The sequence below is a fragment of the Pogoniulus pusillus genome, chromosome 3 (assembly GCF_015220805.1).
Source record: "Pogoniulus pusillus isolate bPogPus1 chromosome 3, bPogPus1.pri, whole genome shotgun sequence".
Lineage (NCBI taxonomy): Eukaryota > Metazoa > Chordata > Aves > Piciformes > Lybiidae > Pogoniulus > Pogoniulus pusillus.
The window spans coordinates 46,579,429-46,591,718 of NC_087266.1; the positions used below are offsets into that span (position 1 = coordinate 46,579,429).

At 43.2% G+C, this 12,290-nt stretch overlaps 1 protein-coding gene across 1 annotated transcript in view; it reads right to left on the reverse strand.

Annotated features, from left to right (window-relative positions):
- Positions 1-590: 590 nt before the first annotated feature.
- The window catches only part of EPSTI1 (epithelial stromal interaction 1), a 43,364-nt gene continuing 31,664 nt past the window's right edge, over positions 591-12,290 (reverse strand). Inside the window, 3 exon segments of the mRNA XM_064168108.1 lie at positions 591-601; positions 737-788; positions 9,702-9,785. Of these exon segments, the coding sequence (XP_064024178.1) occupies positions 591-601; positions 737-788; positions 9,702-9,785 (147 nt within the window).

Below are 12,290 nucleotides of genomic sequence, written 5' to 3' on the forward strand. Positions count from 1 at the left end.
TGGGAGTCCACAGTAACATTCCCATGGTTCAGGCTCCAGGAACTAAATCACAGACTATGACTGTTAGTGCTGGTTTGAGGCTAATTGGAGTATTTTAATGGGAGAAATTAGATCACTGGTTATGTCCAGAGAAGGGCAACAAAGCTGGTGAGGGGCCTGGAACATAAACCCTATGAGGAGAGAATGAGGGAGCTGGGGGTGTGCAGCCTGCAGAAGAGGAGGCTCAGGGGGAGACCTCATTGCTGTCTACAACTACCTGAAGGGAGGTTGTAGCCAGGTGGGGTTGGTCTCTTCTGCCAAGCAACCAGCAACAGAACAAGGGGACACAGTCTCAAGTTGTGCCAACGGAGGTACAGGCTGGATGTTAGGAGGAAGTTGTTGGCAGAGAGTGATTGGCATTGGAATGGGCTGCCCAGGGAGGTGGTGGAGTCACCATCCCTGGAGGTGTTCAAGGAAAGCCTGGCTGAGGCACTTAGTGCCATGGTCTGGTTGAGTGGCTAGGGCTGGGTGCTAGGTTGGACTGGATGATCTTGGAGGTCTCTTCCAACCTGGCTGATTCTATGAAAAGAAAATGATGATGTCTCTATCATTCATTGGTTTGCTGAAAGGGATAAAAAGTCACAACATAAACAATGTTCTCTCAGTTTGTCCTGGGATGTTGCCCTGTTTGTTTCTCTGGTCTGTGTTGTTTAATCTTATCACTTCCTTTCAACCCAGATCTGCTTTGGTATCTCACCTCTAATCTTGGCAACTAACGCAATCTTTGCTGGCTGCTGCTTTGTGTCCATCTGAGGTAGAAGGGGGAGGGAAAAGAGAAGATTGGTAACTTTGATCCCTTCTGGGCAGTTTTCCTTTGTCCAGGAGGGAGTTTGGCTTTCTGTATTATTTCTAACTTGTATGTACCTGTAAACATTTGTATATATGCTTGTAAATTTTGCCATGCTATAACTATAGCTTCATCTTGCTCCCAAACCATCTGAGTTAGTCTGGGAAATTTCAAATACTGTGGGGCGGAAAGTTGCTAATCCACCACACTGTGTAAAAGACTTTTATCCATAGATCATGTTTCCTCAAACCAGATTTTAGATCATGTTTCCTCAAACCAGATTTTAGATCATGTTTCCTCAAACCAGATTTTAACCAGCATCCATCAAGCTCCCATTCTGTCTATAGGAAAGGAAGAGAATGGTGTTTTCTGTCACACTTCACCTGTGCATTCAGGGTGTAGTTCCTTCACACAACTAACACCTAGCATTATGCATCCTCTGAAAGAGCAAAGTCAGCATCTGAGACAGCATTTCTCATTCTTATGGGTGGCAAACTGTATAATACTACATGAAAGGGGGAGGTGTAATAGGTCATTCTGCCTTCCAGATTCTGGGTTTACAATAGCTCAGAATTTTCACAGTATCACCAAGGTTGGAAGAGACCTCACAGATCATCAAGTCCAACCCTTTACCACAGAGCTCAAGGCTAGACCATGGCACCAAGTGCCACGTCCAATCCTGCCTTGAACAGCTCCAGGGACAGCGACTCCACCACCTCCCCGGGCAGCCCATTCCAGTAGCCAATCACTTTCTCAGTGAAGAACTTTCTCCTCACCTCTCTTTTGGTAAGAGAACTAGCATCTCATTAAAAAGAGCAGACATATAAACTTCATATGTTCACCATATGAGCTGCCTTTGTTAATAGAATAGACAAAAGGGTCCTTGACAGCTCTTCATTTCCATGTTAAGAAATAAAAGCTCTGGTTCAGGCTTGCTGTGCTTTAGCACTTGGCCTCTGCAAATTGCTCCATGCTTGAACATGAGCAAATCTCAGGAAGGAGTGAATGATGCAACTTTTAAAGTTCTGATCTTGTAAAAATAGGGGGGGGGGGGGGGGAAAGTAGTGTTTTAATATTGGAATGTAAGTGATGAGCTGTGCTATTACAGTGAACAGATTCTGTCTCAGTCATAGGTCCCTGCTGAGTAAGGATTGAATCTCACTGATTCACTGATTAAACTTTGATGTTACTCTTTTACCCTCTATCCTAAAAGGTTTATGCTTATGTTAGAGGCAAGGCAGTGCAAAGGACATCAAAACTTTCTTGATGGCTTACAACAAGTCTCGATGTTCTCTCAAGGGTGCAGTAGCTCGCAGTCAGAAGTGGAAATTCATTAATTTGTCTTCCCATTAAAAAAAGGAAACCACACAACCACCCAGAGAGTGCTGTGGCATTTATAAGCAAAAAGAGAGAAAAGACTACTTTCATGAAGATCCCTCTCGAAACAACAGTTAATGAATATTCCTAATAAGACACAAGATGTCTGGAGGGCAGATGGATTAATGAAAACAGGTTTCCTCTCAATTAGGGGACAACTGGGCAATGCAGATGCTCTCCCTTCCTCACACTCACACAATAAATTCACCTTCTTCCCCTCTTCTCTCTGTCCCCTGTGATACCCATATCCCCTTTTTCACTCCTTTAACCCCCAGGAAAACAGAGTGGAGCTGCAGCTACTCTGGAGCTGTACCCATGCTGATCAGTCAGAGGGCTGCAGCTAAATAATTCAGAGAGTGCCCAGGTTCTTTCCACACTACCTCAGAGTTGGGGTCCCTTCTCTACTGGGCATTGCTTTGCATGAAACTCCCAGAAATGCAATTAACTTTGGGACTTACACTCCCTTTCAAATCTGGCTAAGATGGGCCAGTAGGTTGAAAACCTTATTATGTGCAGACAGACAGCACAACCATCCCAATTTCATTTCCTTAGGAAACCCAGCTAATAGAAATAATAGTGAAAAAAATCCAGTAGGCATAGCTACCACACAGCTTAGCTTCTGTTCAGTGTGGATCTGTTCTGACTGTGAAAAAAAGTTCAACAGGAAAAGCAGTGGGGAAAAGAACAAATATTTCTTCTTTGGTGTCGCTGTGCAGACAGAGCAGGCTCAAAAATTGCCTGCGTGTCTTAGCTTTGGGAACCCTTAAATGTCTTTTAGTCTATAGCCTGACCTTCTTTAGCTCACTGGTAATGTACCACAGGCTGCTGCAGACTACATGACTTGTAAGCCCCACCAGGAGTTGTTCTTTTTTGCTTAAAATCCCAAGGGAAGGTAGAAGAATTGTGGTATAATCAAAGACACTGAGGTTGCAGCCTCCAGCCTCTCTTTTATGAGGCATTTTCTTTCTTGGTTTTACTACCAATACTCATTTGTAATTCTTTTCCATGATGACCTATTCTTTCACAGTTTATTCTTTCCCTGGTTTGTTTAGTCTTCTAATCTCCCATCATTGCAAAAGGGAAAATGAATAATCTAGCATTACCTAAGAGAAGGCAAACTCCTTGGGAGCCATTCAGTAAACATCACAGTAGGAAATGTATCATTTCTATGCATAAGGTTTTGCTGTATTTGTGTTGAGTCATTCTTTGATTAGATATACTTTTTAAAAGCATAGATTGGCTGCATACAAAGCTGTGTGTCACAGAGTTGCCTGCTGTTAAAACTGCCTGGGCTGTGTGCATTCATTTAGCAGTGCCAACGCCTGCCTTGTGCAAAAGGATGTATGGCATCTGGCTAAAGGCAAATTCCTGCTCCTCCTGCAGACATGGGCCACGTTTCCAGTGGCCATGCACTCTGAGGGAGATGCTCAAGCTACAATATTGAGGATCTCAGCTGTGTTATAGATTTCATTTTGAGTTTATCAGGGTACTGGTAGAGAGCAGGCTGAAGATGAGCCAGCAGTGTGCCCAGGTGGCCAAGAGAGCCAATGGCATCCTGGCCTGCATCAGGAGCAGTGTGGCCAGTAGGACAAGGGAGGTTATTCTGCCCCTGTGCTCAGCACTGGTCAGGCCACACCTTGAGTGCTGTGTCCAATTCTGGGCTCCTCAATTCAAGAGAGATGTTGAGGTGCTGGAAGGTGTCCAGAGAAGGGCAACAAAGCTGGTGAGGGGCCTGGAGCACAAAGCCTATGAGGAGAGGCTGAGGGAGCTGGGGGTGTTTAGCCTGGAGAAGAGGAGGCTCAGGGGGGACCTCATTGCTGTCTACAACTACCTGAAGGGAGGTTGTAGCCAGGTGGGGGGTGGCCTCTTCTCCCAGGCAACCAGCAACAGAACAAGGGGACACAGTCTCAAGTCATGCTGGGATAAGTCTAGGCTGGATGTGAGGAGGAAGTTGTTGGCAGAGAGAGTGATTGGCATTGGAATGGGCTGCCCAGGGAGGTGGTGGAGTCACCATCCCTGGAGGTGTTGAAGCAAAGCCTGGCTGAGGCACTTAGTGCCATGGTCTAGTTGACTGGCTAGGGCTGGGTACTAGGTTGGACTGGATGATCTTGGAGGTCTCTTCCAACCTGCTTGATTCTATGGGCTGTGCAATTTTGGCCTGTTTAGGCCTAAGTGTGCCTAGTGGCTTGGCCCAGGTCCCCTTAAGAAAGCCAAAGAGGAGGACCAGGGAGGTCCAGGAAGTGGACCCTGGAAATTACAATTTTTGTTATTCAACCTCATAATCTCACTACCACTTTAAGTGGGTATCAAAGCCAGAGAGTTCTCTTTTCTCTCCAGTCCTTTGTCTCTCCAGATGGGTAGAAACCTGCCTGTGGCCTCCAAGACCTGCTTGGACCTAACAGGAGGCAATGTTGGGGGGGAGGAAATGACCACTGGGGTCTGGTGGTTTGGCTTCATTTTGAGGGGGTTGAGCTGGCAAGTTCTGCCTGCTTGGTCTCAGCAAGACCAAGGAAACTACTATGCACAAAGGCGACCTCAGTCCAAGGTTGCTGAGCCCTCTGCCATAGTCCAGGGCTTGCCCAAAGCTTGTCATTATTAAGACACTCTTTTTCCACTTCCAGTACACAGAAAACTCCATCAGCAAGAGCATCTGCTTCTTAATGAGTCTTTGACTTCCTAGATGCTCGAACTCAAGGCTTCCTGGAATTCATCTGTCAATGTATACATCCTCTCTAGACAGCCTAATCCAGTTCCAGGGTTCCTTTGGTTTATCAACTGAACATCTTTCTCTACACTGGCATGTTCACTAAATTCTCTTCATCTGTCTGCTGCTCACTCACTAGGGTCCTCTCAGAAACAGAATTTCAGCCTAATGGAAATTTCCATGATGGGAACAGTATATAATTTTTAATGTATATGTTTTTCCTTTCACACCACAAAGCATTTAGAGTGCATAGTGCAATTCTAAGTTAAAGAGAAACACCTTAATGTCTTCTTATGACAGCTGACAAAATTAATGGACATTTAATAAGCTACAACCAATATACATCTTCTTCAAAAAAATCCTTACAAATACTCTTTTGGGTGCAGTTGAGTTGTCTTTGTCACCATTTTATATGGGAGGAAAAAAAAGAACAGCTGTACTCTTCATGGTATTTTTCCCCTCCAATTTTAGTATCACATTAAAATGTTTACAGCATTTCCATTTAAACACTTTAAAAAGAAAGTGCATTATGATTAAGGAAGTACTTTGGATGTGGTTCTTTGCAGTTAAGTACCTTGCACTGAGTTCTGCTGCAAGAACAACTGTTCCTCTTTCTTCCTATTTGAACAGCTTATATATAAGACAGGATTCCTTATTAAAAGTGATTGTAGGCAGTCAGTCAGGACTATGAGCTCTGTTAGGCAGGCTAAACATGCACAGGCACATAAAAGCCTCTAAGGAAAAAGCCAACTTTTAAGCAAACTCATGGATTTCATTTTCTGTACCCAAAAACTTACCCACGTGCAATTACTGAGGCAGTCGTAGAATCAACCAGGATGGAAGAGACCTCCAAGATCATCCAGTCCAACCTAGCACCCAGCCCTAGCCACTCAACTAGACCATGGCACTAAGTGCCTCATCCAGGCTTCTCTTCAACACCTCCAGGGATGGTGCCTCCACCACCTCCCTGGGCAGCCAATCACTCTCTCTGCCAACAACTTCCTCCTCACATCCAGCCTAGACTCCCCTGGCACAACCTGAGACTATGTCCCCTTGTTCTATTGCTGGTTGCCTGGCAGAAGAGGCTACCCCACACCTGGCTACAACCTCCCTTCAGGTAGTTGTAGACAGCAATGAGGTCCCCCCTGAGCCTCCTCTTCTCCAGGCTGCACACCCCCAGCTCCCTCAGCCTCTCCTCACAGGGTTTGTGTTCCAGGCCTTTTGCCAGCTGTGTCCAGAACATCCAGGTTGGTAGATACTACCAGGCTGTGCTTTGTTCTGGAGTCGGTCCAGAAAAGCATTATTCACCCTTAAAACACACCAAAAAATAACAATTGAAGGTAACTGAGGGGTTCACAACGTTTTGAGATTTAACATTTGAGTGGCTTCCTTTATTCACAGTTCAATAACCATCTTCCTGTGTTTTCCAAGCTTGTGCTGCATCCCCATGGGCTGCCATGAGATAGGGTTTTTAATTTTCAATTCACTGGGTGCATCCTTATCTGATTAGTCTGTTGTGAATAAAAGGTGTACCTTGGCTGCTGTGAAAAAACACATCCAGATTTTCAGTAGAAAGATGATCTGCATACCATGGCACACCACCAATTCACCTTAGGTAGCCTTTCAGTACAGAAGGAGTGTTTCTAGAAGTACCAATTTCCTAAGGTCAGCCAAAAAACCCTACTTAAGCTTGTTATTAAATACAGGCAACTTGTGTGGCTGACAACTTCCCCTACCAGCCAGCCCTGCAACCAACTACAGCTGCCATAAGATAAGGTGGGCTTTATTTTAAATTGACTAGGTGCATCCTTATTTGAGTAGTCTGTGGTGAATAAAAGGTGTACCTTGGCTGCTGTGAAAAAGACATCCAGATTCTCAGTGGAATGATGATCTGCATACCATGACACACCAACTGACCTTTAGGTAGCCTTTCAGTACAGGAGTGTTTCTAGAAGTACCAATTTCCTAAGGTCAGCCAAAAAACCCTACTTAAGCTTGCTACTAAATACAGGCAACTTGTGTGGCTGACAACTTCCCCTACCAGCCAGCCCTGCAACCAACTACAGCTGCCATAAGATAGGGTGGACCTTATTTTCAATTCACTAGGTGCATCCTTATCTGAGTAGTCTGTGGTGAATAAAAGGTGTACCTTGGCTGCTGTGAAAAACACATCCAGATTCTCAGTGGAAAGATGATCTGCATACCATGACACACCAACTGACCTTTAGGTAGCCTTTCAGCTTTCATTACAGGAGTGTTTCTAGAAGTACTAATTTCCTAAGGTCAGCCAAAAAACCCTACTTAAGCTTGTTACTAAATACAGGCAACTTGTGTGGCTGACAACTTCCCCTACCAGCCAGTCCTGCAACCAACTACAGCTGCCATAAGATAGGGTGGGCTTTATTTTCAATTCACTAGGTGCATCCTTAGCCTCTGAGTAGTCTGTTGTGAATAAAAGGTGTATCTTGGCTGCTGTGAAAAAGACATCCAGATTCTCAGTGGAAAGATGATCTGCATACCATGACACACCACCAATTCACCTTAGGTAGCTTTTCAGCATGGAAGGAGTGTTTCTAGAAGTTCTAATTTCCTAATGTCAACCCAAAACCCCTACTTCAGCTTGTTACTAATACAGACAATGTGTGGCTGACAACTTCTGCCTACCATCCAGCCCTGCAGCCAACAGGAGCATTGTCTTGTACAGCTCAGTCAATCCTGAAAGCAGCACAAGTGCAAATACATTTCTCCTCAATTAGTGTTAAACATTTTCAGATCTTCTGAAAACTGTTTCTTTTTTCCCCTCCTGTTAATCCTAAGGACTGACACACATGCTTAGGTGTGGTTACTGTTTTGATGCTTTGCAATGCTGTTGGTAAGAACTATGTGAAATATTTGATGTCAAAGATGCTGGATTATTTCTGTCTAGGGACATGAGATGGACTGAATCAAAAATCCGTCATTAATTTCTATGGGTAATTATCTCAATATCTTTTCTAGAGGAAAAAAAATGGAAATAGTATGCAGAGTGGTTGCCTACAGTAGTATTTCTGTTAATGTTTCTCTAATGAGCTTTAAAAAAGGCAACAAATAGTGGTTCTATTTCTGAGCCTGAGCATTAGTTCTTTTTACCATCAGAAAACAAAACTGAGCACAAAGCTCTGCTTCAACATAATGGGAAGTTAGTTACCTGACAGAAGTGCAAGAGCAATGGATAGGGCTGGGTGCTAGGTTGGACTGGATGATCTTGGAGGTCTCTTCCAACTTGGTTGATTCTATGTGTGGTTGTCTGCCTCTTGGTTCCCTGCAGTGCACCCAAACATTCAAGATGCACATTTTTCTGCAAAGAGAATTTGGCTGGCAGGGTGAAGGGGAAAGGGTAGGAACAGACCCATCTTTCATATTTTTCCATAGCAACTGAGTAGCAGTAGGAATAGGAACTACAATAAAATGATGCCACTAGATAAAAGCTTCAATAACTAAACAGAACCACAAAAGCACTTTTAGTTTGTTTTGTTTTGTTTTTTAAATCAATGTAAGTGAAACATTAAATAAACCCCATGCAATAAATGTATGAAGAAAATCAATAGCTGCAAATATGTTATGTATCAATATTTGTCTAACCCTAAAAGAAGAAATAGGATTAAGAAATAATAAAGCCAACCTTAATTTTCACTGTTTTAAATAACTATTCAACCTGAAAATTGAAACTCAGTATCTGACTTTCCAATATGCTGAGTCCTCTCTTGGAGTAATGTTCTGAAACATATTGTGTGTATACAGTGTGGTGTTCAAAGTGTACTGAAAATTTCTATATCAAGCAATACATACTAAAACCTGTTCTGGAAAGAGGAACTGACAATACCTATACATTTTACAGCTACACTGTGCTGGGAGGTACATGCAAGGCAGAATTCACAATGACTTCAATAAATATTAGTTTGAAGTAGAAATGAGCCAACATAGATCTGAGGGACAATTACTGGAGGCTTTCAAATACGTATTATTTACAGTGGGTTTGCAAATACTGCATTACTCTGTGCAATAGGCAACTCTGCAAGCAAGGAGCACTTGGAACCAAGCAATAGCAGCCTTAGAAGCAGACAATTCACATAGAGAGTGATTTGCCTTTGGAATGGGCTGCCCAGGGAGGTGGTGGAGTCACCATCTCTGGAGGTCTTCAAGAGAAGACTGGATGAGGTACTTAGTGCCATGGTCTGGTTGAGTGGCTAGGGCTGGGTGCTAGGTTGGACTGGATGATCTTGGAGGTCTCTTCCAACCTGGCTGATTCTATGGTCTAGATGACTGCATAGGGCTGGGTGTTAGGTTGGACTGGATGATCTTGGAGGTCGCTTCCAACCTGGTTGGTTCTATGATCAATACCTTCTTAGTCATCTGTGGAAATGGGTGAAGAAACTAAAGCTCTACATGAGTCTCTTAAGCCAGATGCACAAAGTAGGGGCACAGGAAAAAGTAGGATCACAGAAAGGAAATTGGTTTCCTTAGACTAAGAAATTGGGTGCCCTGGTCAAAAAATGCTCTGCACAGTTGTTCAGATGGAGAGGCACCAGCAGCTAGTCATCCAGATGCAAATAGCCTTGAATACTGAAGATAATTGTCTTGTCCCTGTCCAAATCTTACAGCTTGGCTCATCTCTCTAACAATATTTGAAAACACTCTCTGAGTCACTTTTGCTAAGGAGAGGCTTTGTGCGTAGGCTACAAGTAATCAATGTATTTAATTGGTTTCACAGCATGCAAAAATGATACAATATGCAAACTGTTAATGTCTAATTACCTTCCTCTGTTGTTCTTGCTTCATTTCCTCTAATCTTCTGTTTTCATCCTCTTGAAGAGCTTGCTTATAAGTATGGCTTCTCATCTATTGTTCAACAGAGAATATAAACATATTGAGCTGCATGTAGGGGGGCAATATCCCAAACTTTACTCCCAAATCATTCCATAGATAATTAACAAAACAGAAATGGATGAATAATTCCAGTTACTTAAAAAAGAGATTACTCTCAAACCTAAAATTTAAACAAGAAGTATTCTAGAGCCTCTCAGACAATTGGTTTGGCTGAATGTCCACCTACACAACCAGTCAGCTGCAACCCGTGCTGTTCTGTGTCCTGGTGATAAGCATGGAGATACCTTTGGCAGTCACAAACACAGTCAGGATATATGAGAGTGAGATGGGGTTTTCTGGGAGGTAATACAAGTACTGAAAACATTAACAAGATAACAAAGCAGAACAGAGGTGAAGCCAGGATTATTTGTGGAAAGGCAGTACCTAAAGGAGGCACACAAGAAAGCTGGAGAGGGATTTTTTATACAGGCATGTAGTGATTGAATAAGGAGTAATGACTTTAAACAGAAAGAAGGTTTAGACTTTGATTATATGTTAGGAAGAAGTCCTGTGAGGCTGCTTAGGCACTGGAACAGGTTGCTCAGACAGATTCCCATCCCTGGAAATGTTTAAGGTTGGATGAGGCTTTGAGCAACAGGGTTTAGTGGAAGATGTACCTGCCTGTGGCACAGGGGCTACAACTACATGTTCCTTAGGGGCCCTTCCAATATAAACCATTCTATGATTTGTAGAGGTAGTGAAACAGAAGTTAAGAGGTATTTGTGGGGCAGCCAAGAGAACTGAAAATCTGAACTAAAAATAATGGCTAATGCATCTAACTGTGTCATTTAAGTTTTCATTACAATAACTAGCCCTGGTCTTTCATAAGTCCCAGCTGTTAGCAAAGAGCCAGCCTACCATTGGAATCCTCTAGGATCCTTTGGATCTTAAATAAAGGAGCTTACACTGTAGTCTTTAAGTAGGGACATAGTGCAGCACACTAAAGAAATGAGCCAGCATAATTTAAGACAAGAAGCATGCAGGTTTGACTTTGGCAAGGAATTTGTTGTAGGTCTACACAATGTTCTTGAAACTTGATGTATGTGTGCAGAATGACACCATTAAAACAACAGGCACATAATTTGCTCAAAAGGCTGAAGAGAGAAAGTGATTATTAATAGCTCAATTTTGAGCTGGGAGGAGTTGTTACATGTGTCCAGGGAGACTCATTCTAGTCCCAATACTATTCATTACTCTCCGTAATGGCTTGGAGAATTGTGTGGAGTGGATGTTAATCAAGTTGGAAGACAATAAAAATCTACACAGGCTTGGTAACCCTTTGAAAGACAGGATTAAAATTAATTATGAGCTTGATTAAATAAGCAGGCAAAAAGTCACCAGTGACAGTCACTCCAAAGAAGTTACATTTGTTGGTGCACATCAAGTAGTATTTGACACTGATGTTTGAATGAGGTGTACTAAATTAATGCCATTACTAAGTAAATGACCTGCAGAAAATAAACTGATCAACATTGCATTATCCCAAACATTTTTTTTGGAGCATGAAGTTTCAATTTAAAAGTCATATACATATATATGTGTGTGTGTGTGTGTGTATGTGTGTGTCCTTTTCTCATGCATGTCAGGCACTCCCTAAGCTTATCACACTCCACTATTTCAAATACATTGTTCTTCAATCTTTTAATTACTTCAGACAAAGGACAGGTCCAAGATAACATCAAAATTAGACTGCAAGTTTTCTCTCTGGTTTAGTGCTTTGGTACTATGCCAAGCTTATTTAGATAACAAGTCATTGGTTATGTGCTTGACATTCCTGACACAGAGCACTGAGGCTGTGCCTGTAGACCATATGCCTATAGACTATATCTCATCAAGAAAGATGTTGAGGTGATGGAAGGTGTCCAGAGAAGGGCAACGAAGCTGGTGAAGGGCCTGGCACACAAAGCCTATGAGGAGAGGCTGAGGGAGCTGGGGGTGTGCAGTCTGGAGAAGTGGAGGCTCAGAGGGGACCTCATTGCTGTCTACAACTACCTGGAGGGAGGCTGTAGCCAGGTGGAGGTTGGTCTCTTCTGCCAGACAACCAGCAATAGAACAAGAGGACACAGTCTCAAGGTGTGCTGGGGTAGGTCCAGGCTGGATGTGAGGAGGAAGTTGTCAGAGAGAGTGATTGGCATTGGAATGGGCTGCCCAGGGAGGTGGTGGAGTCACTGTCCCTGGAGGTGTTCAAGAGGAGACTGGATGAGGCACTTAGTGCCATGGTCTGGTTGAGTGGCTAGGGCTGGGTGCTAGGTTGGACTGGATGATCTTGGAGGTCTCTTCCAACCTGCTTGATTCTATGATTCACCCAGGCTAGCTGGGAAGGCATTTTGTTGAGTGCATTGCTGCATTGTAAGCAAGTGATTGATTCACAAAGCTATAGAAATGCTGTCACGCAGGAGACATCTATAATATCAAATAGTGTTAAGGAAGAGTACAGATAAACTACATATCTGCTCTCTTTGGATATCAGTGAAGCCA